We start from the raw sequence: 24,712 nt of genomic DNA on the forward strand, positions 1-24,712 counted from the left end.
TGATTTTTGAGCTGTGTTTTGGTGCTCGTGGCTGGCTGTGAGTTTCTGCTGCCGCATTTCCTCTGCTGTGGGAAGTGAAAGTGTTTGGGGCACATTTCAGGGCAGCTGCTGGGGTTTGTCCGTTCCATCTTCCCCTCGATCTGAAAGTGTTTTGGGTGCATTTCAGGGCAGGCTCTGGGGGTTTGTCAGCTCCATCTTCCCCTTGCTCTGCTTTCCTAAAGAGGTGCTTTGGTTCCATGGAGGGTGAGAAACGCCCCTGGTTGTGTGAAATTGGTGTAAGAAAGGCTCTGAAGGCTGCAGTGAGCCCTGCTGGGGCAATGTGGGGTGGGACCCCAACAATCCTGAGCTGGGCACTGTGTGTGCAAGGGAATTTGTGCCTGAGACATCGTGGGCTCACCATGGTGGCTCAGAAACTTCTGCAGCACTCTCAGATGCATCTCAGCGTGTTTGGGATCTATTCTAGCATGTTTATATGTTTGCAAAGAAGCATTTTTGTGTGTTTGTATTTGCAAAATAATTGAAGAAAACCCAGACTGCAGAAACATCCCCAGCACTGGGGAGGATGTGTAGGATGAGGCCCTTTTGTTGTTGGAGGACGCAGAGCTCTAGGAAAGGTTGTTTTGTCCTTTCTGTGCCCTTTGAAACTTGTGAAACACAAGGAAATTGTGTATTTAGCTCTGCTACAATGAACATTCCTCACTGGATTGTTACAAGAAAATGAAGGATCCTTCTGGGGCCTGATCTGTTTTGCTTACTGTGTCTTTCAAAATACAATATTTGGGGAACTTTTTATCCTTCTTTAGCCTCATGGTAGGTGGAGGCATCTCAGAAACTGGAAACCAGAGGGATGTGTCCCAATTAAAGCCGTGTGTGCTGGAGGGGACATTGCCTTCATGTAAATGGGTACCTAAGAGCATGTTTGGAATCACCCAATAAATAGAAGGGTCAGAGATGCAGGCTGAATATTCCTTAAATGGGAGAATACTGTGTGCCTCGCAGATCCTGGCTGAATTTATCAGTGGATCCCTGGCTCTATTCCTGGATCCCCTCTGCATTTATTGGCAGATCCCCAGTGTACCAGCGGATCCTGCCTGCATTTATCAGAGGATCCCCACTGTACCAGCAGATCCCTGGCTGTATTTATTGGCATATCCCCAGCTATATTTATTTACAGATCCCCAGCTATATTTATTTACAGATCCCCAGCTATATTTATTTATAGATCCCCACCGTATTTATTCACGGATCTCCAGCTGTATTATTTTGCGGATCCCTGGCTATATTTATCAGCAGATCCCCAGCTGTTTTTACAGATCCCTGCTGTATTTATCAGCAGATCCCCAGCTGTATTTATTCACAGATCCCCGGCTGTTTTTGTGGATCCCCACTGCATTTATTTACAGATCCCGGCTGTTTTTATGGGCGGATCCTGGCTGTATTTATCAGCAGATCCCCGGCTGTATTTGTGGATCCCCTCTGTATTTATTCACGGATCCCCGCTGTATTTATTCACGGATCCCCGCTGTATTTATTCACGGATCCCCGTCTGGTTTTGCGGATCCCCGGCTGTTTTTTACGGATCCCGGCTGTATTTCTCAGCCGATCCTCGGCTGTATTTCCAGATCCCGGCTGTATTTATCAGCCGATCCCGGCTGTTTTTTACGGATCCCGGCTGTATTTATTGACGGATCCCGGCTGTATTTATCAGCCGATCCCCGCAGTATTTATTGAGGGATCCCCGCTGTATGTACGGACCCCGCCGTACTCGCTGCCGGAGCGGCGGCGGCGCGCGGAGCCGTTCCGGAGGGAGGAGGAGGAAGGAGGGAGGAGGAGGAAGGAGGGAGGAGGATGAGGGAGGGTCACAGCACATGCTCAGTGCCGCCGGTCCGAGGGCGAAGTTTGTGCGTTCTGCGTGCGGGCTTAGGTCACAGCACAAGCTCAGTGCAGGCTCGGCAGCTCGGGCAGCCCGCATGTGCCTCCATTTTGAGCTGCGAGAGGGCAAAAGGCGCAGCTCGGGCCGGGAGCGGCGGGCTCAGCGATCCTCCCCGGCCCCGGGCGCCTGGCACAGCCATGGACGATCCCCTCGGGCCCTGCAGGTAGGCAGCGGCAGCCCGGGCAGTGCCGCTGGTCCCCGCGGGGCTGGGGCATCGCCCCGGGGCTCCTGCCGGCCCTGCCAGCCCTGCCAGCACGGCAGCGGGCACTGCCGGGGGCACGGCGGGCACCGGCGGGGCTGGGGGCTGCAGGGCAGCCGTGGGCACGCAGCCGTGGGCATGCAGCGCCCTGCGGCTCAGGGATGCTGTGACAGGAGGGGGATGCAGCAGGATGGGGCTCCTGGATGGGTGGTACCTGCTGATGGAGGGCACTGAGCCTGGCACTGAGCCTGGCACTGAGCAGGTGTGAGGAGCAGCGGCTGCTGTGGCTGTGCTGGCCTGTCCTGCCCGTGCAGGTGGCACTGGTGCGTCTGAATGGCAGCAGCTGTGCAGGGCAGCATCACTGCCCTGTGCAGGACAGCAGCAGTGCAGGGCAGCTGTGCAGGACAGCATCACTGCCCTGTGCATGTCAGCAGCAGTGCAGGGCAGCAGCAGTGCAGGGCAGCTGTGCAGGACAGCATCACTGCCCTGTGCAGGACAGCAGCAGTGCAGGGCAGCAGCTCAGGGCAGCTGTGCAGGACAACATCACTGCCCTGTGCATGTCAGCAGCTGTGCATGTCAGCAGCTCAGGGCAGCTGTGCATGTCAGCAGCAGTGCAGGGCAGCAGCAGTGCAGGACAGCAGCAGTGCAGGGCAGCTGTGCAGGACAGCATCACTGCCCTGTGCATGTCAGCAGCTGTGCATGTCAGCAGCTCAGGGCAGCTGTGCAGCACCGCAAGGCTCAGCAGGCACAGGGTCAGGCTGCTGGGATGAAGGGCAGGGCTCTGGTCCCTGTGGGACAGCCAGCAGTGTCCCTCTGGATGGAAATGGGGGTCAGGGGACCTGGGGGCTGTGCTTGGCTCACACCTGTGTGTGTGTGTGTGCTCTCATTGCCAGGGTCTGCCCCTGTGTCTGTCCCCCCTGTCCTGCAGAGCTGGGCTCACTCAGGGCCTTGTTCTGGAGCTGGGCAGGCTGTGGGTGGAAGGGGACAGGACTGTGAGTGCTGCTCACGGTGACACTTGGAGCAGGGGTGGCCCTTAGCCCTGCACACGCTGTCACTCACCTGGCAGGGCTGGGCTGGCAGGGGCTGCTCACCTGGGCATAGGGGGACACACAGGGGAGCAGCTTCAGACTAACAGAGCAGAGATTGGGATGAGAAGAGAGGAAGAAATTCTCCCCTGTGAGGGTGGGCAGGCCTGGCACTGGTGCCCAGAGCAGCTGTGGATCCCTGGCAGTGCCCAAGGCCAGGCTGGACAGGGCTGGGAGCAGCCTGGGACAGTGGGAGGTGTCCCTGCCATGGCAGGGGTGGCACTGGATGGGCTTTAAGGTCCCTTCCAACACAAACCAGCCTGAGATTCTTGTCAGAAGCTGAGGAATGAGTGATGGATAAACCTGCAGAATTCTGCCCATGTCAGTGCCACGTCGGTGTCTGTGTCCTGCCCCAAGTGTCATTCCTGTAACCATCTCCTTTTATACCTGCAGAGCATAAAAAAATCAAGGGCACCTCTTTGATGTGGATCACTTTGGCCATTGGCTGAACAAAGTCCTGCCAATGATGACAGAGCTCAGCCTGGCAGGATCTCCTCATGGTTAGAGAGGAGTCTCCATAGGCCTGAGCTTTGGACACATTCTTATTCCTAATAAAGGAGCTCCCTGAGTGTGTGCAGGCATCCCCCAGTGCTCTGCAGGAATACAGGGAGGTGGCAGCTTGTGTCCTTAGCACTGGTTTTAAATGTTCCCTTCTGGACAGAAGAGAAGGGCTTGGGCAGCCAGGTCATCAGCAAGCAGCTCCTCAGGTTTGTGTGAATTGGGTTTAAAAAACAAAACCAAACTGCAAAAACAGGAACCAAACAGGGAAAGCCCCCAGAGCCCCAGCCCTGGGGGGCAGTGGGGCCAGGCTGGGGGTGCAGGAGCTGCAGAGGCTCTGGGCTGCCCTGGGCAGTGCAGCTGGGCTCTGCAGCCATTCCCCCATTCCCCTGGGACAGCTTTGTCCTGGCTGCGTGCCCAGCAGGTGCTCCCAGCTCAGGCACTGCTGCTGGGTGGTCTGGTGAGTTAGTGCCACTCCAAACAGCTGTTAGAAATTGCTGATATATCATGGGAAGTGCTTGAATATTGGCCTTTGCATGAGGAATAGTCTCTTCCCTTTGTTCTGCCTTCATTTCAGCTTTTTTTTTTCCAGGCATAAATCAGCAGGATTACCTCTTTCCCCTTCCTTCCAATTCTTCAGGATGTAATTTGTTTTAATTAGAGCTTGTTTCCAGGTGCATGGTGGAACTAGGGATACCTCCCAGCTCCTTTCATGCCTCCCATTCTTCATGCTTATCACCTGTGACACCTGTGAGCTGCTGCCTGTGCCCCGGGTGCTGCAGGTTTGTGTTCTCAGGCAGGTTCAGAGCCCAGGGCTGGAGCACTGCCCCTGATCTGATGGAGCTCCATGGAGAAGGCCCCGCTGGCCTGCACAGGAGCTGGGGCTGTGCTGCTGCTGGGGAGCTCAGGCTGGTTCAGCAGTGGATATTTGGCAATATGGGGAGTGCAGAGGCACGGCCTGGCTGCTTTAGGAACTGTACAGGACCAACACTTGAGCAGCACCAGCCCATGCTGAACTCATTCACACATCACTCCCCTGTGCCAGTGCAGCCTGTAAACAACACTCTGGTTCTGTTCAAATCAGTGTGAGCAGATAAAAACCTTGCATTGTGCAGTGGTTCCCAGTAATTCATTTATTTGAACTTTTTGATCAAAATGCAAAAAGGAGTGAGTCTGCCTTATCTGGAGGTGAGCAGGTGTCAGAGAGGTGCCCATGGCACCTGCCAGCCAAACATTCCCCTCCCAGGTAATTCCTGTGTGAGCAGAACATTTCCTTCCTTTGGCTGAACCTGGCTGAATTTCTGTCACCTCCATCCACCTTTGGGTAGGGGACAGCACTGAGGACTCTCTATAGGCTTTTTTCCCCTTCCTCCTCTATAACCACGATGAAAGAACAACTTGATGCAGAGAAAGCTTTTCCTGTGTGTGTCTCTGTGCAAGAGCTTCCTGCTGCAGGCAGCCCAGGGCGCAGAGCAGCCTCCAGTCCCTGCCTGCAGCAGGAGCAGGCTGGGGCTCGCTCTGCAGCGCAGGAGTTGGGGCACGTCTGCTGCCATGGCTGCTCTGGGGAGCAGGCACTCACAGCCTGCCCTGGGAAGCTCATCTGCTGGAGGACAGGCTGGATTTGTCACCCACCAGGCAAAATTGCTTCTGCTTTTTTCTTTTTTTTTTCCTTCTTTTTTAAAATTATTGCAACACGCAGTTACGACAGGTTTTAAATGAAGTTTAAGCATATAAGGGGCAAGGGTATTTTCTGAGCATTTGGATACTATTCCTGTAAAATGAAATTTAAAATCTTGCTTTAAAGATGAAGGTTTAGGACACAGGTGAATTCAGGGACTTGCTTCTCTTGTTTCTCTGATTTAACTCAGGTTTGAGGCAGTGGTGGGGTTTTTTGGTTAAAGGTGGTGCAGCCTGAATGTGTTTGTCCCTGTTGTATTTTGGAGTGTGCAGTGTTTGAACATGACATAAGATAATTTGGGGTTAAAATGACAGATCCCCTTGGCTCAGTCTCCTGCCTCCCAGCAGTGACCATAAACAGATGCTCTTGGCTGCAGTGCCAGCCACTCTCAGCCCTGATAAACTGCTTTTTAATCTGCTCAAGTTGGAGCGCAGTCATTTTGTTCTCCCCCGTTTTGTCCCTCCAAGATGGAACAAAATGATCCTTGCCAGATGTTTTTAGAGCTGCCTCTGAAAAGCAGGAGTCCTTTCTTTCATCTTGGGTATTGGACTCTTCAAATTAAAGGATTCTTTTTTTAAGAAAAAGACTTTTCCTGGGACTTCCTTGGGAGTTTCTATGAATTTTGCAGAAATCACAAGTATCTAGGAGTTGCTTTGCTGTGTCCCACTCTCAGTGGATGTAACTGATTGTCTGGCCATTCATAGTGGCTGGTTGGTCAGTGCCCAGTGTGGGACTGCAGTTTGTAATTATTCTATAACACACGTGTCTAACTTGGGCCTTCTTTATTCAGTAAAGCCACTGGTGTTGGTACCAGGCTTCTCCTGAGATTCATTGTTCAGCCTTTCCTCTTTTCATCTTTGGCTACATAGAAATAGTGACCTTTTCAGCTGGTTTTGGACACCTCCTTAGCTGTTTGAGGGGAGGTTTGTGGCTGAGTGAAGTGGCTGGTTTAAAAACCTTCTTCTGTTGAGGCATCCCTGTAATTTAATTTGGGATCACCTCAGTCTGCAGAATCAGGGAGGGATGCCCAGGGTGGTTCTGTGGGTGGCACAGAATGCTGTCCTGTGTGTGATGTGGGGTTCTGGTTTTGCTTTGGGGTTTGTTTGGGTGGTTTTTAACCTGAATGACAGCACTGAGTTATCTGTGGGGCTGGAGCTGTTCCTGGATGGCTCCAGAGGATGGCAGAGAGCACTGAGGGCAGGGTGGCCACAGCAGCACCAATAAACCCAGGCAGCTGCAGAGGGTGAAAAATGTGCCTGAGTCTGGCACCAGGGACCTGCCTGGCACTGGCACCAGGGACAGGGCTGTGCCCAAGCCCCCAGGGCCCTCGTGCCATGGCCCCAGCCTGGGGAGAGCCCTGCTGTCAGCCCCCAGCCCTGCCTCCTGCCCAGCTCTGGGTGTTCTGGAGCAGAGTCCTGAGCCCAGCTGCTCCCCAGAGCTGTTCTGCTGTGCTTGGGGCACCTCTGGTGGCCTTGTCCCTGTCCTTGGTGGCACTGTGTGCATGGACAGGGCTGCCAGCTGTGCCAGCCTTGGGGAGCTGCTCAGTGGTGGGGACAAGGCAGGTGGCAAACTGAGGGTGAAGCTGATTTTTGTGTTGAAATTGTGCAGGCTCTGCTGTGCCAGCCTTGCTGAGTGGTGAGTGGTGGGGACAGGAGGGCAGGTGACAGGGAATGAATGCAGCCCATTTCTGTGCTGGGAGTTGTGCAGGCTCTGCTGTGCCAGCCTTGGTGAGTGGTGGGGGACAGGAGGGCAGGTGACAGGGAATGCATGCAGCTCATTTCTGTGCTGGGAATTGTGCAGAACTGCTGTGCCAGCCTTGGGTGAGTGGTGAGTGGTGGGGACAGGAGGGCAGGTGACAGGGAATGAATGCAGCCCATTTCTGTGCTGGGAGTTGTGCAGGCTCTGCCGTGCCAGCTTCCTGCCTTTCTCATTGCCAGGCTGGGAGAGCAGAGCTGTGCCCCAGGCTGTGCCCTCCCTGCTCTGCCCTGTCTCAGTGCCCTGCAGGCTGCCCTGCTGGCTCAGGAGGGGCAGACAGGGGGAGCTGGCCCTGCTCCCTGCCCTGCTGGGGCTCTGGGCACTGCCCTGGCCCAGGATGTGCTGCTTGCCCTGCTCCCCTCCTGCCTCTTTGATATTCCAGCTCTGGCTCCCAGCTCCTTTCTGACCAGCCCCTGTTTACTTTGCAGAACACAACGTTGCCATGGCAACAGGTTACTTTTCAAAGGGAACATCTTGTCATTATATTTAATCCACTGCAGCTGAGGAGGACTGAAATATTAAGTTGTTGTTGCTATGGATACTGCTTTGTTACAGCAGTTTCTTTTGTGTCACATTTCATATCCAGCCTTGGCTCCTTTTTTTCCCTTTCCCATGGAATAAACAAGGGTGCCATTCCATTCTCGCTGTAATTGCCCTCACCAATATGATTTAGCTTCAAATCTGCGCTGCATTTTAGTTTCCATAGCAAGAATTTTCCTCTCCATTTGAAAGCCAGGGCTGGGGCTGTGGAAGCAGCAGCAATCACAGATTCCTGTGTCCTTGAGCAGCCAGGGGCTCTGTGTGTGCCCTGTTAACATCAGGGGGGAAATGGAGCAGCTGAGCCCAGCCCTCCCCTCCTGGGCAGGGCAGGGAGCTCCTCGAGGTGGGGATGCCCCCAGGCAGTGGGGATTGCTGGGGGAAGGACACACAGAAATGTTTCTGTCCGTGCTGCATGGGGAGTGGCTGGGGAGCCCCACTGGGGTCCCACAGAGGCAGCTGGGGGCAGAAGTCCCATCCCAAACTTTTGATTTTAACTTTGCAATCACAGGATGCTCCAGGTTTGGTTCGTAGAGGTCTGTTTGTCCTATTGAGTGTGGTGCAGCTGAAGACATTGGGGTCTGGGGCATGTTTGGTTCCTCCTGGCTGAGCTGAAACCAGCCCAGGGCTCAGGGTGGGCACAAGGAACACTGAGAGCAGGGATGTGCATGGCCTCAAAATGAATTCTGGGAGGCAAGGAAGAGCATCAGCATTTTCTGTTGTCAGCTTCCCCTTTGCTGCTCACAGGGAAGGATTCTGACACCTTGTAGGAACCTGGTACTTAATGTATGACTTTGTAAATAGAAAATTGATTTCCTAGTTCAGTCATTTCCTTGCATAGCCTGAAAACAAGAAAACAGTGTCAGGTTGTCTTGCACAAATATGCATTGGGGGAAGACATTTTGACGTGTTCTGGTTGTTTCCTGGGGGCTTTTGGCTCACGTTTGGAGTGGATTTGTTTCCTGGAGGGTGGCACTGTCCCCCAGGTGGAAGGGTCACCTGCCCAGCTTGCTCAGCACACCTGAGCACATCCCCTCCTGTTCTCTCAATGCTGTTTAATTTCTGCTTCTGCTCCATTTGTATCAGGAATGCAATGACAGAAAAGAGCATCATCCTGAATTTCATTAATTGCAATTCTTTCTCATTGCTGTTTGTTTTGTACCTTAGGAGGCTGAACAGTACCCAAGGTGAAATCAGAGTGGGACCCAGCCACCAGGTAAGGGCTTTGTTTGTGTTCAGTGTCCAGGGATGCTCTGGCCTCTGGATGTGTGCAGTTGTTTAAATTGCTGTGCTCAGACATGGGCAGGGGTTTTAGATCCTCTTTAGGTGACTCACTTGAGTGAGTTCTTCAGCCTTGCTCTGCTCACTTACTGAGCTTTCTCTGTGTCACATGTTGATATGTTCATGATTTTCTGCAGTTGGGTTAATTCCTGAGTGAGATTGAGGGAATGTGAGTAACTTCTGGAAGTTCAAGAAGGGCTTTAAGTCATTGGGATTGTTAAAACAGAAATTGAGGGAGCTGCTGAGTGTGTTCACACACTGGGAAGCAGAATAAGGTTAAGACTCTAGATGTTCCTGGTATGTTAATTCTAATTTGAGAGAAATCCTTCATAAGCATTGGAAATAATCTGTTCTTAAAGAGCATTAGCATACAGCTTGTTCTGGTTCATAGGGCCAGATCTGTCCCTGGCAGCTGGGGCCTCTCCTTTTCCTGAGGAATTGACTTTGTAGTGTCCAAGTGCTGGAGTTTTGCATCCAAGTGATGAATATTCATTCAGACCCTCTTAAAAATCCTGTTTAAGAACTAGTGAAAGTAAATATTTATGGAACCTGATGTCACATTCTTGAGGATGTTTTGCCTTCAGAGGAAAAAAGTCCTTGGCAATTAAACCTGTAGTGTTCTTTTCAGTAGTCATAACAAGAGTACAGTAAATGATACCTTCAAAACAACTTTCATCTCAAATTGTCATCCAATATTTTGGCAGGCATTAGTCACCCTGCTCTGAGGTGTAATTACCACGTGCATTTATGGATGGGGAGGAAGAAGGTCCATGGATTTAGAATCCTGTTAATTCTTGCTTGAGACTTGCATTGCTCCCTGCCTCATCCTTGGTTCTGACCAACCACCACTGGCACCCTCAGTGGGCAGCAGAAGGCAGAGCCTGAGCTCCCTGCAGGGGCTGTGCTGCCTCTGGAGCCCTCCTTGAGCCCCAGCCGTGCCTGGGGCATCCTCAGAGCTCTGATCCCCACACTCCTGCCCACAGCCAGGGGACACGGCAGGAGCCACACGTGTGTGCCATGCGTGTGTTCTGTGGGACTGCAGGGGCCTGAGAACTCACCTCCCTCCTCTGAGTGTGCCCCTGGGGCAGCCAGGGGGGTTTGGGGTGCTCCAGATCACAGCCAGGGAGGTTTGGGGTGCTCCAGATCACAGCCAGGGAGGTTTGGGGTGCTCCAGATCACAGCCAGGGGGGTTTGGGGTGCTCCAGATCACAGCCAGGGGGGTTTGGGGTGCTCCAGATCACAGCCAGGGAGGTTTGGGGTGCTCCTGGGACAGCCAGGGAGGTTTGGGGTGCTCCTGGGACAGCCAGGGAGGTTTGGGGTGCTCCTGGGACAGCCAGGGAGGTTTGGGGTGCTCCAGATCACAGCCAGGGAGGTTTGGGGTGCTCCTGGGACAGCCAGGGAGGTTTGGGATGCTCCAGATGACAGCCAGGGAGGTTTGGGGTGCCCAGGCCTGCGGGAGGCACTCGGTGCTCTGGGCTGGGGACACTGGCCACAGTCACAGCTTGGTTATCCTGGGGATCTCCTGCAGCCTCAGTGGTGCTGTGGGGAGGAGGAGGAGGAGGAAGCTGCTCCTGGGGTGTCATTGAACAGTCCAAGGGTACAGGGGGCTGAGGCTGGGCTGGTGCAGCCCCTGCTTGCTGCAGTGGCTCTCACAGAAATCCCAGGGCTGCCTTAGCCCCAGCCAGAAGGGAACTTCAATGCCATACCCATTTTCCCAGGCAAGAAGTAAAATAAAGTACAGATTAAAGAGCAGAACATGAAAGACATCTGAACCTGTGACTTGTAATTACTGGTTATGTATAAATGTTGCCTCTCAAATACGTTTGGCGTTGTGAGCATAGGAGGTAATTATAGGGCTTAAAAGCTGTTTCTGAAGAGGCTCTCAGCTATCTCATCTCGGAGCAGGAGATGACTAAAGATGCTAATTGGGTCTCTGGATAGAGTGTAATACTTATTTAGAGGCAGTGTTCATTTTGCTGAGCTATCTCCCTTTCAGGAAATGTCTTTGTTTCCCTTCAGAGTCCCAGTGATTTACCCAGCATTTAATTTTAAACTGGGTGTCAGATCTGTGGGGTTTCTTGCTGGTTTCAAATGGGACCCATCTGGTAGCTGCCTTCCTGCCTTGCTCCATGTGTGCTCTGGGAGGGTTTCAGGCAGCAGCTGGATCAGCATCCCTGTGCTAATGCAGCTGCTGTGTCTGATTGTCCAGCAGCTCTGCAGCTCCAGACCAGGGCTGTGCAGTGCCAAGTGCTTTCCTTCCCCTCTCTGCTGCTGCTGCTGTGTCCAGCAGGGCTCCTCTGGCAGGGGCTGAGGTGGTGCTAGCCCAGAGTTAGCAGCAGGAAAGTCCCTGCCCCTCTGAGGAAGCAGTGCTGGATGGAGGGGATGGCTTGGGCTCCATGCCTCAGCATCCCCCGAGTTCTGAAACTGGGAACCAATCCTTCAGCAGCTGTTGGAGCACCTTCCCCCTGCCAGCTGCCAGCACTGCAGACAATTCCAGGGGCTGAGAGTGCTCCTGAGCCAGGAACAGCTGCCGTGTGTGTGTGTGTGTGTGTGTGTGTGACATGTGTGTGTGTGTGTGTGTGTGTGCCCTGTGTGCCGTGTGTGTGTGTGTGTGTATGTGCCCTGTGTGCCGTGTGTGTGTGTGTGCCGTGTGTGTGTGTGTGCCGTGTGTGTGTGTGTGTGTGTGTGTGTGTGTGTGTGCCCTGTGTGCCGTGTGTGTGTGTGTGCCGTGTGTGTGTGTGTGTGCGTGTGCCCTGTGTGTGTGTGTGCCGTGTGTGTGCGCCCTGTGTGTGTGTGTGACATGTCCCATGCATGTGCCATGCATGTGCCACGTGTGTTCCCTGTTTGCAGGCCAAGCTCCCGGAGCTGCAGCCCAGTGCCATGTGTGTGTATGTGTCCCATGTGTGTCCCATGTGTGTGCCATGTGTGTGCCACGTGTGTTCCCTGTTTGCAGGCCAAGCTCCTGGAGCTGCAGCCCAGTGCCATGTGTGTGTGTGTGTCCCATGTGTGTCCCATATGTGTGCCATGCGTGTGCCACGTGTGTTCCCTGTTTGCAGGCCAAGCTCCCGGAGCTGCAGCCCAGTGCCATGTGTGTGTGTGTGTCCCATGTGTGTCCCATATGTGTGCCATGCGTGTGCCACGTGTGTTCCCTGTTTGCAGGCCAAGCTCCCGGAGCTGCAGCCGTTCCCGTCCCCAGACGGGGACACGGTGACCCAGCACGAGGAGCTGGTGTGGATGCCAGGAGTCAATGACTGTGACCTGCTGATGTACCTGAGGGCAGCCAGGTGAGCTCTGCCCCTTCCTGCTGTGCTCTGGGCTGGTGCCTGCAGCCCCTCCTTCCCTGGGGATGTGTGTGTGCGCTGGGGGCATCAGCTGAGACCTGGGGTTTGAGAGAACCCAGCAAGAGAACCAACAGGAACTCTGAGATTGGGCCAGCACAGCATCTCCCATCCTCTGTGGCTCTGGAGATGCAGTGCAAGGGCAGCGGGGTGGGATGGGATGGGATGGGATGGGATGGGATGGGATGGGATGGGATGGGATGGGATGGGATGGGATGGGATGGGATGGGTGGGTGTGAGGGAGGAGCTGCTCTGGGTGCAGCAGCAGAGCATCCCTGCACGGAGTCAGTGCCCTGGGAGCTCAGTTTGCACCTCAGCTCTTCCCTGGTGGGTGCAGCAAGCCACTGGTGGGCTTCACAGAAATCCAGAGGCTCAGTGAGTTACTTGTAGCTTGCAGGAATCCAGAGGCTGGGGAATGTGCAGTTTCAGTCAGTTTTCTGACATATTAAAACCAAGATGACAGCACAAAGTTTGCTGTCTGCTGAGACTGTTCTGTCTGCAGGTTTCAGCTTCTGTAATCCTGCTCAGGCTCTGCTGCTTTGGCAGTGCAGACTTGTGGCTGATGAAAGCAAATGAGATTGGATTGTAATGCTGGATTTGCTCTGTGTGCTGGGGTGACTCAGCTTTGCAGCTCTGTGCTGCCTTATTTGATGCACAGTGGCACAAGGCCCTAAAATCCATGGTTTGGGGTGTGAGCCCAGTGTGTGTGTGGGGGGGCCCTGTGCACCTCAAAATGCAGGATTCGGGGTGTGAATCCAGTGTGTGTGTGTAGGGCACTGTGCACCTCAAAATGCAGGATTTGGGGTGTGAATCCAGTGTGTGTGTGGGGCCCTGTGCACCTCAAAATGCAGGATTTGGGATGTGAATCCAGTGTGTGTGTGGGGCCCTGTGCACCTCAAAATGCACAGTTTGGGGTGTGAGCCCAGTGTGTGTGTATGGGGCCCTGTGCACCTCAAAATCCAGGATTTGGGATGTGAATCCAGTGTGTGTGTGGGGCCCTGTGCACCTCAAAATGCACAGTTTGGGGTGTGAGCCCAGTGTGTGTATGGGGCCCTGTGCACCTCAAAATGCACAGTTTGGGGTGTGAGCCCAGTGTGTGTGTGGGGCCCTGTGCACCTCAAAATGCACAGTTTGGGGTGTGAGCCCAGTGTGTGTGTGGGGCCCTGTGCACCTCAAAATCCAGAATTTGCGGTGTGAGCCCAGTGTGTGTGTGGGGCCCTGTACACCTCAAAATCCACAATTGAGGGTGTGAGCCCAGTGTGTGTGTGGGGCCCTGTGCACCTCAAAATGCACAGTTTGGGGTGTGAGCCCAGTGTGTGTGTGGGGCCCTGTGCACCTCAAAATGCACAGTTTGGGGTGTGAGCCCAGTGTGTGTGGGCCCTGTGGGTGCCCCCAGCCCAGCTGAGCAGTGTCCCTGTGGCCTGGCTTTGCAGGAGCATGGCAGCCTTTGCAGGGATGTGCGACGGGGGCTCCACAGAGGATGGATGCGTGGCTGCCTCGCGGGACGACACCACCCTGAACGCGCTGAACACGGTGAGTGCCCTGGGGGACACAGCCCTCCTGCCCCTCCTGGGCCCCCCAGCAGGCAGGGAGGGCACCCAGGCTCCAGCCAGGCTTTGGGGGCACGTTTCTTGTCTCAAATGCCCGGTGGTTTTTGGAGCTCTGGGCTGCAGAAATTTGGCGATGAGCTCGTGGGTGGTGCCTCGAGGGTGACCCCGGTGGGTGTTTTTGGGAGGCTGCTCAGCTCAGGGCCACCAGCTGGAGCTGGGACTGGCTCAGCTGCCCCTGAGCTGGCTCCTGGGGCCTAGGCTGGGTTTTAGCTGCAGTTGAGTTGCCTGCATTCTGCTCCCTGTGCTCCTTTCCCTGGGATGGAGGCCCCTGAGTGCCTCACCCCTCTGCACTTGGCTGAGCTCTTCCCTGGCTCCCTTCTCAGAGACTCACAATTTCTGTTGAGGTCAATAATCATTAAAGAGCTTTTGGAATTGGAATTTCTTTGCCCTTATCTAGAATAATAGCCTAATGCAGAAAATTCATTTAACTTCACTGCTTCTCTATCTACTTTAATTACTCCCTTTAATCGCTTGGCAGCCCCAGGATCTGCAGTTGCACTTGTGGAGTTCTTGCTTCTGAAATGAGATTAGTCCCAAAATATTTTGGTTTTGTTCTTCTGGTTCTTTTCTCTTTGTGTTTCTATTGCATGTCTATTTTAGGAAATGCTTTAAATGCTTTCCTTGTCCACTTTGAATTTTTCTAGAAAAGAGTTTCCTTATAAATAATAGTTCTGTCAGGGATATTTTAAGAAACTTCGACTTATTTCTGAGACCCTGCTTTTTTGACTCGACACAGTTTAGATAGCTCACCTGTTGTCCTGACAAAATGGCACATCTTTTGTCTTTCAGCTCACCACCAATTTAAAAGAGATCAGATTTATCTGATAAATGATTTGTGAGCCTCTTAACCTGCACTAAGTTGTGTCTTTGTTTAGAAATTACCATATGCAACCCAGAAGATGAATGTAAAAGAAAATGGTGTGCTATGATTTCTTATTATGGAAATCCAATAAACTTCAGGGCAGCACTTCACATAAATCAGTCTTGACAAGCTCCTTTGCTGCTGTTTTATTTATGTAATAACAGGTGCTGTAAGCCCCCAGAATGATTTATTGTTAATTATGCCAGATAGAAATGAAGATCATGGAAGGCACAATGCAACACACAGACATCACATACATGCATTTATGTCTCAGCTCACTGCAAGCTTGTTCACTCAGCACTCCAGGTGAGCTCCAGCTCCTGGTCCTGTTTGGCTGTTGCTGCCACATTTGTCTCTGCAACCCTTAGGAGGGAAATTGAGTTTTCCTTTGGGGTTTGCTGCCCTCCTGATGGTGCCCCTGTGGGACTGGGAGGGCTGGGGTGGCACACAGCAGCTCCTGCAAGTCTTTCCCATCCTAATGGTGAGGAAATGATCCCAGAAAGCTCCTCCTGCCCGGGGGGAAGGTGGTGCCAGGTCTGGGAATGCAGGGAAGGAGGGAACCAGGTGAATATTGAGCACAGACCTTGCTGTGCTGGGGAGGCAGAGCTGGGGGAGGTTTGGGAGTGGTTCCCTCCCTCCTCTTTGCCCTCCAGACTCTGATTTAGCCCCAGATGTGGTTTAAGATCCTTTCTGTGTCCACAGCAGTGCAGAGGCAGGAACTCATGACCTCTTTCCTCCTTCTGACCCGTGCCTGCTGCTCAGGGGCTCTGCAGTGCTGCTCCCAGGCCAAGCAGGGATCCCTTCCCTGCTTTGTGCTCAGATTGGACAGAGCTGCAGGGGCAGAATTCATTCCCAGGGGTCAGCCTTGCCTGGGGTTGTGTGCAACCCCAAAGCCTGGAGCAGACCCTGGGGCAGGCAGGCTGCAGGCTCAGTGTGGAGCTCAGAATCTCTGGGGTTTGGTTCGTGTTTCTGCTGGGGAAATCACAGCCAGCCACTCCTATTTATCCTCAGCAGATGAAAAAATAGCACCATTAAGCTCATGTAGTGGCACATGGAGGAGAGCCCAAACAATGATATGCTAATATTGTGTAAATCTCTCTTTACTAATAGTGTTGTTGTGCCTTCTCATGGCTCTGCTGCATGGGAACGTGTCATTATGAGTGACAAACATGACAGGCTAATCTCAGTGCAAGGAAATTCACTTCTAACTAAGATGTCACCCAGACAAATTACTCCCTGTTTTAACTTGCCCTTAGACCAGATTTTCTTGTTCATTAACTACAGACGAGGTTGAAAGCATAAAAAAAAAATTATTTAAATATATGTTAGCATTTCTCCTTGTGACTGGTTTTGCTGGTGGGTGATGTTAATGAGCAGCTGCTCTCCTGGTTCACACAGGCAGGGCCAGGCTCCCTGCCCAGGCCTGTCCCAGTGCAGGAGACAATTCTGCCTTGGAGCTTCCATTCATCCTCATCCTCACTCTTACAGGCAGCTCAGAGAGGCCCAAACCCCACTGCTGTGATTGCTGATAGAATTCTGGGAGAATATGCAAAATGCTGCTGGTTTTGAAGGTGTTTTTAAAGTGCTGTGGTGAGTTTTGCAGGTAATTGGCATTTCTTGCCCTGGCCCTGCCTGCAGTGCCCCACAGCTGTTCTGCAGCTGCATTTGGGCTGTTTGGCACAACAAAGTGGCTGCATCACGAACATCAGCTTTGGAATCTTGAGCAGCAGCTCTTTAGGTGCCTAAAATAGATTAGAGCTGGGGGAAAGAGGTGGAAGTTGGGTTTTTTTGTTTGATTTTGTCTGATACCCAAATTATACCCTAAAGGGCTCCTGTCTTGCTGGGCTTTAGAAATGATAACAGTTAAAAGGAGCATATTCCATTTTCACAGTGGGGCAAGATGATGTCCATAGCTGTACAGAACATCCACAGCCACTGAAATTTGTCAGCTCTGCTACTGAAAGAAGTGGCCTGACTTAGATTTTGTACTAGATCAGGTGTTGGGTGTGAGTTAGCACAGCCAGGGATGGAGCTGCTCATGGTACTAATGCCCATCCTGCTCCTCATTTTCCTTCTCCCTCACCTGGGGGTGTGGGCCAGGTCACCCTCCCATGGCAGAGCCAGGAACTGGGGAACTCTGGAGTTCAGGGCTGTCCCAGCAGTGCTGGGTGTGCTGCAGCCCCATTAAAGTGGCTTTGGCTGAACAATCCCCCAGGCTGGGCCTCTGCTTCTGAGGCAGTTCAGTCAAACTCCCATGAGATTGCAGCAATTTTTCCTTGGAGGAAAAGGCTCTGGGATCTCAGTGCTCCTAATGGAGTGCAATTATTTAATGCTGAGCCCTGGATGCAGCCTGCCTGAGCTGGGCTTTCCAAGGCACAGCATAATGGCTGTAATTGCCAGAGGAAGCCTTGCTGGAGCAGGAGCTGCCAGATGCAATGGCACTCTGCTCTAAAAAGGTCACAGGAAAGGGACATTTAAATTAAGTTATAAATTACAATTGAAGAACAATATTTTGATGAGCAAGCCCAGAGATGTCAGAGCTGCAAGATGTAATTCATGGGTTCATTACAGACTGGAGGTGCCTGACAGCTGAGCCATGCCAAAGGAGAATTTATTTGAGGCATCACCCAGACAGCCATGGCAGCTCTGCTCAGAGGCTGCAGTGGGAACTGGAACCTTGTGGAATGTGCAGCCTTGATGTGAAATCCCTTCCCTGGCTTTCTGTAGAGCAGTGTAAAGGAGCCTTTTGGGCACGTGCACATCCACAATTGTGCTTTAATCCTGCCCTGTGGTGCAGAAGTTGCTGTATTTTCTGTTCCAAGGTACATTTGTGGTGGCTCCCTTTGTTGCAGTTGTTCACAGATCAAATCTGGCTGTGGTGCCAAATTTGGATGCAGAGTTAATGCTAAAAATGGAGATTCTCTGGCTGGCTGGACAATGATGCAGTGTTTATAGAAATACCTGCAGAAGTTCAAGCAGAAGTTAATGAAAGCAGAGGCAGTCATCATTAGCTGTTATTTATACTCTGGATCTTGCCAATAAAGTGCTCAGCAACACTAAATGGCTGAAAGTAGAGAGCAGAGAAGGAGCCAGACTGGAACATGTAAATTTAACTCCAGCACTTAGAGAAAATATTTTTCCTTTCTGCTGCATTATTCTACTCCTGGCATTTATAAAACATTTTTTTTCCACTCCCACCTGCTAAAATTGACATTTTTCAGGAGACTCTCAGCTTGTATCATGTTTTCACAGGGGTCTTCCCTGCCCCATGGCCCTTCTCATGTCTGTGCTGATGGGCTCTGGGGTTGTTATTAATGAATCACTTGCTCAGACGTTCACCCCATACACTCTGTGGCTGGTCTGGGGCAGCCTTGCTGGCCTGTAACCTTCTCTTTTTCTGGAGTAGCTGCCTGTCAGCCCAGGCTGTTCTTTCTGGGTTTGTCTGGTTTATTTTCCTTGCAGATTGAGCTGCTGGGGCACTGGGGCTGCCAGGGAAAAGCACGTGTTGTCCTTGAGCAGAATAAAGGTGCCCTCCAAGCCACAAAGAGCTCTGGCATTGCTGCTGCTGCTGGGGAGGGAGCAGAGAGGGGAGGGAGACAGGGGCCCCATTCTCCTCAGCACTGCCACATCTCCCCAGTGAAAAATCCTCTAGGTAGTGGCATGCACAGGAAAGAGGCATTGCAAGGTGAGCTGGCAAAGCAAACAGTGCTTTTTGCTTTGAGATGGATTTGTTCCCAGTGCTGGAGTGCAAACAGGGAGGAAAATTAATGTGTGCCCAGCAGAAAAGGCAACATCTTATTTTCATGCTTGTAAGTAGGCATTGCATTCCATGGGAGCCTTAGAACTATTTTGTTTTAAGTTTGTGTTTTGTTTTTTTTTTAAATTTTTAAATTTTTTTTCTCCTGCTGACGACAGGGGACTGGAGCCAAGCTGTGTGAAGTGTCACCCCTCTTGTAGTAATTTTTATTTTGTCGTGGCTGACATCACACTGAGCCCTGTGAGTGGGAGGGAGCAGTGGGACTTTGGGGTGAGCATTACCTGGGGCAGGTGGAGGAAGGAGGGGGATCCCTGCTTGGTTTGGTGCTGCTGCTTCCCCTCAGAAGCCTCAGTTCCCCCTCAGGTTGTTTACACTCACCTCATACATCAACAGGAGCAATAATTAGGCACAGAACATCTCATGTGGGCTCCCTGAAGTGGTTTTTTTTCCCCTCCAATATCAGATCACTGCTAATTCCTTTGGATGATCTATTTGTCTCCTTTCTTTTCAGCTCCATGAAAGCAACTACGATGCTGGGAAAGCCCTGCAGCGCCTGGTGAAGAAACCTGTGCCAAAGCTGATTGAGAAGTGTTGGACTGAAGATGAAGTGGTAGGAAATGATTTATCTCCTCCAGCCTTTATGGTTCACCTTGCTGCTCTTGCTTTTTTATGCTTTTGGTTTTTTTTTCTTTCCTAAAGAGGTTTTCTTTATGAGCAGGAAGAGGGTGGGTGTGTAAATAAAAATACACATGCATGGGGTATAAATGAAAGAACCTGATCCAGTGCATGACAGAATCAATTGCTCACGGAAAAGTGGCAGCAGAAAAGTTTGGATGATTTTTTTTTTTTTTTTTTGCCTTGAGTGGGTCAATTTTGAAGCTGGTTAATTGGCGAAGTGTTTAAAGAAGTAAACAAAAATAAAAATGTGATCTTGTTAAGCTACTAATAAAGCTGGCATTGGTGTTAGGAAATAGAACTGATTAATGGAGGAAACTCTCACGTTCTCTTAGTGGCTTTAATTATTCAGGCAGTGGCTGGAGAGGTTTTTTGAGCTGTAGCTGCAGTGTGTGCTCTGCTCTCTCCTCATTCCAACCTTGCTGGAGAGGCTGGGCCAGCCCAGAGCCCTGTTTGGGGCTGGCTCCAGCCCAGCAAAGACCCTTTGTGGCTGCCTGGGGATGGAGGGAGGATGGCAGGGCCTGGGGCTCGCTCCCTGCTCAGGTCTGCTCTGCTCCCACCCCAGAAGGGAGCTCTGTGTGGCACTGGCCCTGCTGGCCCCAGCCCTTGCAGGGCTCTGCCCTGGCCTTGCTGAGCCTGGGCTGAGATGGCTCCAGCCTGTGCTCCCTGCACACATCAGGGCCCCATCGTGCCAGCCCCTCTCTTTTTCTCCCTCTGTAGCTTTTTCTCCTTTTTTGCCATCAGCTGCCCTGAGCTGTGAGCGCTGGAGCTGCTGCACTCAGGGCTTTGGGCGATCCACCCACGTTAAATGAGAGAGAATTGAGCCTTACCAATGGAAAAAACCAAAGTTTATTGAAAAGTGAAGCATTACTGCAGGAGTGCAGCCTGTGAGCACAGAGTAATGATCACTGACTCCATAAATCATTGTCAGCCCCAGCTCATTTTATCATATTTGTTCTTGTTCTGCTCCATCCAAGTTTCCAGAAACATTTGGCAGCCCTCCAGGCTGGGCAGAGCCAAAGATCAAGCTGTGCTCTTATTTATAGACAGCAGAGCTCCACCTGCACAGCCTCAGAGCCTCCTGCTCCCTGCAGCTCCAGCCCAAAGCAGCTCTGCTGCATTTTGGGGCATTTGGGAGCATTTGGGAGCCTTGCAGGAGAGGTTTCCCTATTGCAGCCCTGGGAAACGGAGAGGACTCTGACCCACAGGGAGCTAAAGCTGCAGAGGAATCCTGCAGGGAAGTGTTGGTCACAAAACACTGAGGTGTCAAAGCCTCATCTGGCCCAAACAGTGGAACTCTGTGTGTGCATTAACTCTGTGTGTGCACTAACAGCATTAACTCTGTGTGTGCCTTCATCTCAGGGGGCAGGGAAGTGCTGGGGACAATCCCAGAGAGTTCTGAGGGAAATGCAGACCCAGGTCCAACCCCTGTCCTTATTTGGGCTGGACTTGTAATAAATCTCTCCTGTCAGCCCAGCAGATGTGGCTTATTTAAATTTAAATACTGAGATTTAAGTTTGCAGTTGGATGAATAAGCAGATCCCACACCTGATACAGAGCTTTGGTCAGTTAACCTGAATAATAATGATAATAATGATAATAATAATGGCAGCACATTTAGAACTTTTTGTGGGCTCTCAGCTGGCCAAAGCCTTTGTTTTCCATTAGAGCAGCTCTGCTGCCTGTGTCCAAACTGGGAGGCAGGAGCTGCTTGGCAGTGTCAGACCTGACTGAAACAAAGGATGGGAGTTGTGTTATTTTTCCTGCCGCTGATGTGGTTGCAGATGTTTAGATGGAATTAAACAGAGGATAAAATTGGCCTCTGATTGAGTTACATGGGGGCTGGGTAAATATGAGGGCTGGGCTTTGTTGTTTCCCTCTGAACCTGTGGCTGTTTTTAAAGCTCTTTTTGTCCCAGAATGTAAATGCAGGGGCCCAGGGTGAGAGCCAGCCTTGCCCCCAGCCTGTGAGAGTGGCCAGGGCAGCTCCAGCTCTGCTGTTTGCTGTTTTGAGGGCTCCTTCCCCACCTGGCAGCATCCATTTCCAGCAGAGCTTCCATGGGCAGGGCTTGGTGTCTCTGGCAATGCTCAAGAATTCCCTCCTGTGGGCAGGGTGCAGCAATTGCCACATTTCATGCCTGGCTGAGACCTCCTGAGCACACACAACCCCAGCAGCATCTCCTGGTGCCCAGGGCTGCAGTTCCACGGGCAGCAGGATGAGGAGGGCAGCAAAGCTGTCCTGGTTTGTAAATCTCCTCTCAGAGCCAGCCCAGGGGCTCAGGGCTGTGAGTTCTGCTCTGCACCTCGTGGTGTCCCCTGGAAATGCCCCTGCCAGTCTTTGGCAGGTGTGGGATGGAGTGGGGCTGCAGTGGGGCTGCTCTGCTCCTCCCCACTGGGCAATCAATCCCTGCTGGCTGCTGTGCAGGGGTTTGGAGCCTGAGCTGGGTCTGGCAGTGCCTCTGCTCCTCCCCTGCCTGCCCTGGTGGTGGAGTTGAGGTCCCAAACCTGGAGCTGGGCTCAGGTTAAATGAACCCCCCCATTCCATTCCCTGCTGTGCTTCCAGTGGGAACATCTCCCAAGATAAACTGTCCTTAAAAAATTACCATGAAAAACCCTGGGAGCAAATCTTCCCTGCAGAATGGCTTTTGTACCTCAGTGGTGTCAGTGCAGTTCTGAGCCTGCTCCAGGTGCAGAAGGGAGCTCCCATGTGAGATCAATGACCTGTCAAAGGGTGTGTGGGATCAATAACCTATCAAAGGGTGTGTGGGATCAGGAACCTGTCAAAGGGTGTGATGGACCCAGGGTACAGTGAGCATCTCTGGTTTGGGGACGCTGCTGGGAAGGTTTCTGTACTGCTGGGAAGGTTTCTGTACTGCTGGGAAGGTTTCTGTACTGCTGGGAAGGTTTCTGTACTGCTGGGAAGGTTTCTGTTCTGCTGGGAAGGTTTTCTGTTCTGGAGAGCTCCATGTGTGAGGTGTGAAGGAGGGGACCTGGCTCTGGCTGCTGCTCACCCCACAGCCCAGGTCCAGCTCACGCTTCTGTCTCTTCATTCACAATGTGCTTTTTTCTCTCTTTAGCAAAAGTTCTGATGGAATCAATAGGGCTTTCAGCAGAGAGAAATCCGAATCAGAACTGCAGGAACCTGCAGTTTATTAGGTTTTTAATTAAACATGATGAACACATTTTAAATACCACAAAGGCCTGGGGCTGAGCTGCATCTAATGGAAACAGATTAAGTCACCCGTCCACACTTGGGTAGTTATTAATTCTGTTTATTTATGCATGCTTGCTGCAGGCAGAGCTTGCTGCTGCTCTGCTGCAGTTTATTGCACAGGGATGCTCTCCTGCATGGAGCTGTGCTCCTCATTAGCATTTTGGTGTTGATTATGAAGACCTGGTGAGGTTTCATTGCAGCACCTTTGGAACTGGGGGCTGTGCCTTCCCGAGCTGAAGGAGGCCTGGCTGAAGCAGAGCTTGAGCTTCCTTTGCTGGGCAGCTCCTCCCTTCTGCTCTAAGCTCTGCTCCATCCACATTAAATTCTCCAGAGGAAGCTGCCAAGTGTTCTTAGGAAGGTTCTGTGTGCACCCCTGTGCAGAGCTGGCAGTGCCACCCCTGCCATCCCTGGTGTCTGCCTTTTATCTTGAAATATTCTGCCTTTTAAATATTTTACGTGGCTCTTGATGTTGAGTAGTTGAGGTAAACAGCCTCCATTCAAACAAGCTCCCCCATTTATGTGCGGGGCTGGTTAATCCTGGCTGCTGCTAAATCCTAATTGGCCGTGTACATCGATTTACAAGTTCATAAATTTTCAAATATCCACACCTGGCTTCAGCTTAAACTCGTTTATCATAAAGCACAAGTGGAGATGCTTCTGCCAGAAAGGACAAGATACAGCAAACTCCTTTCCTAATATGTTTGCAAGTGTTTGTAATCCAGTGTGGCAGGTCAAGGAATTACTTATGCAAAACCCACAGACTTATTTGCTTGGCTTCTTTGCCTGGAATCATCCTCAAAGGTCTCATCCACCCTTTTTGGAGCGTGTGCTGATGAAAACACTGTTCTCATGTTCTCCTTTGAAACCAGGGCTCTTCAGAGCTGCTTACTGGGGCAAAAGCACCATGGATTTTATTTACTGTTTATATGGCAGCTACAGAAATTCAGAGCCAGATTGAAACAGGGCCTCTGGAGTGGAGGAGTGGAAAGCAATCACAAAGGGGTGTTGGAAAAGCTGAGCACATTGCAGGGCTGACTCCTGGAGTGGGCTTGGAAGGTTGACACCAGTGACTGCTCAGTGCCATTGCTCTACCCACAAAAACAAACAGAGTCCCACTAAAGGAACATTGGCTGGGATTTAGTGATGCAGCCACGTCTGTGATAATCAGGAACAACTGAAACTTAGCTGAGCACTGAGATAAAAAACCACCAGACTCAGATTGCTGTGGCCTTGTAGGAGCTGTGTTTGAAGAATAAATCAGATTTTAGTTTAAGCACGTGTGGGAAGGTCTTGTCTGTGTCTCATTCTAAGGGCTCAGAGTGGAAAAGAACCATCAGCCCTCGCAGTCAAAAGTGACCAGTGAAGGATGAAATTATTCTGCTTGGGGGGAAAAGTTGTTATTTAAAGGTTGCATAAAATTATAGTTACTGAGTAGCTGGCAGGTTTACAAAATGCTGAGGTGCAGTACAGCTGGAAAATACAAGGTGTAGTACAGCTGAAAAGGGGAATTTGGTTTAAACACAGGTTCCAGGATGAAAGATAACAATCTTTTGTTTGTGATTAACTTGCATCAGTCTTTGATCCAAGCCCTTGTTGAGAGGGATCAATACTGCACATACAGCACCGAGTTTATTGTCAAGTCCTTTTGGAAATAAGGCAGTGAATTAAAAATCAATTATACGTGCAGAAAAGTTTGTGTAGGGCAATCAATTCTGTCCTTTTAGTTTGCCAAAAGATTCCACTGTTTAACCAGCTGTGAAAAGGAATGAATTTTAAAGGCCTCCAGCAAATGAGGGAGCCCAAAGGGGCGGGGGGAGAGATTAAAAAAAATTATTTCAGCATTTCATGTTCAGCAAAGGCTCTTGAGGGATAAATCCATAAATCCTGTCAGTGACCTTGGCTGCAGAGTGGGTGATTTCAGTGCTTTCCCTGATGCTGATCTTTGCCCAGCTGCCAGAGCAGTTGCTGTTCCCTTCACAATATCATTTTGGGGTTTGCTGAGCTGTGTGTGCTCCTTGATCTGCCATCTCCCTGCCCTCATGTGGAATAATCTTATCTGTGGAGCATTTCCCACGCTGCTGATCCCAAAATCACCAGCCCAGCCCCTTGGCCTGGCCAGGAGCTGTGTCTGGGTGGGAAGGGGGAGAAACTCCAAATTCCAGCTCCAGCACAGCCCAAACCATCCTGGCTTCCTCCAGGAGCTGCTCTGGTGTGTTCCAGAGCAGGGTTTGCACTCAGGGTTTGCTCTCAGGAGTTCCTGGTGTGTTCCAGAGCAGGGTTTGCTCTCAGGG

The 24,712-nt window shown here is 51.6% G+C and overlaps 1 protein-coding gene across 5 annotated transcripts in view; it reads left to right on the forward strand.

Annotated features, from left to right (window-relative positions):
• The window catches only part of RERE (arginine-glutamic acid dipeptide repeats), a 165,775-nt gene that overhangs the window by 88,238 nt on the left and 52,825 nt on the right, over positions 1-24,712 (forward strand). For 4 of the 5 annotated variants that reach the window (XM_071449389.1, XM_071449391.1, XM_071449388.1 and 1 more), the window contains exons 7-10: positions 8,853-8,901; positions 12,126-12,250; positions 13,738-13,837; positions 19,045-19,143. In XM_071449389.1, the coding sequence (XP_071305490.1) occupies positions 8,853-8,901; positions 12,126-12,250; positions 13,738-13,837; positions 19,045-19,143 (373 nt within the window). Of the gene's footprint in view, positions 1-1,888; positions 2,097-8,852; positions 8,902-12,125; positions 12,251-13,737; positions 13,838-19,044; positions 19,144-24,712 lie in introns of those variants that run through there. The other variant, XM_071449392.1, reaches the window with a different exon arrangement.

The sequence above is a fragment of the Agelaius tricolor genome, unplaced genomic scaffold, assembly GCF_023055355.1.
Source record: "Agelaius tricolor isolate 1412-34295 unplaced genomic scaffold, bAgeTri1.0.p SCAF_28, whole genome shotgun sequence".
In the NCBI taxonomy this organism is placed as follows: domain Eukaryota; kingdom Metazoa; phylum Chordata; class Aves; order Passeriformes; family Icteridae; genus Agelaius; species Agelaius tricolor.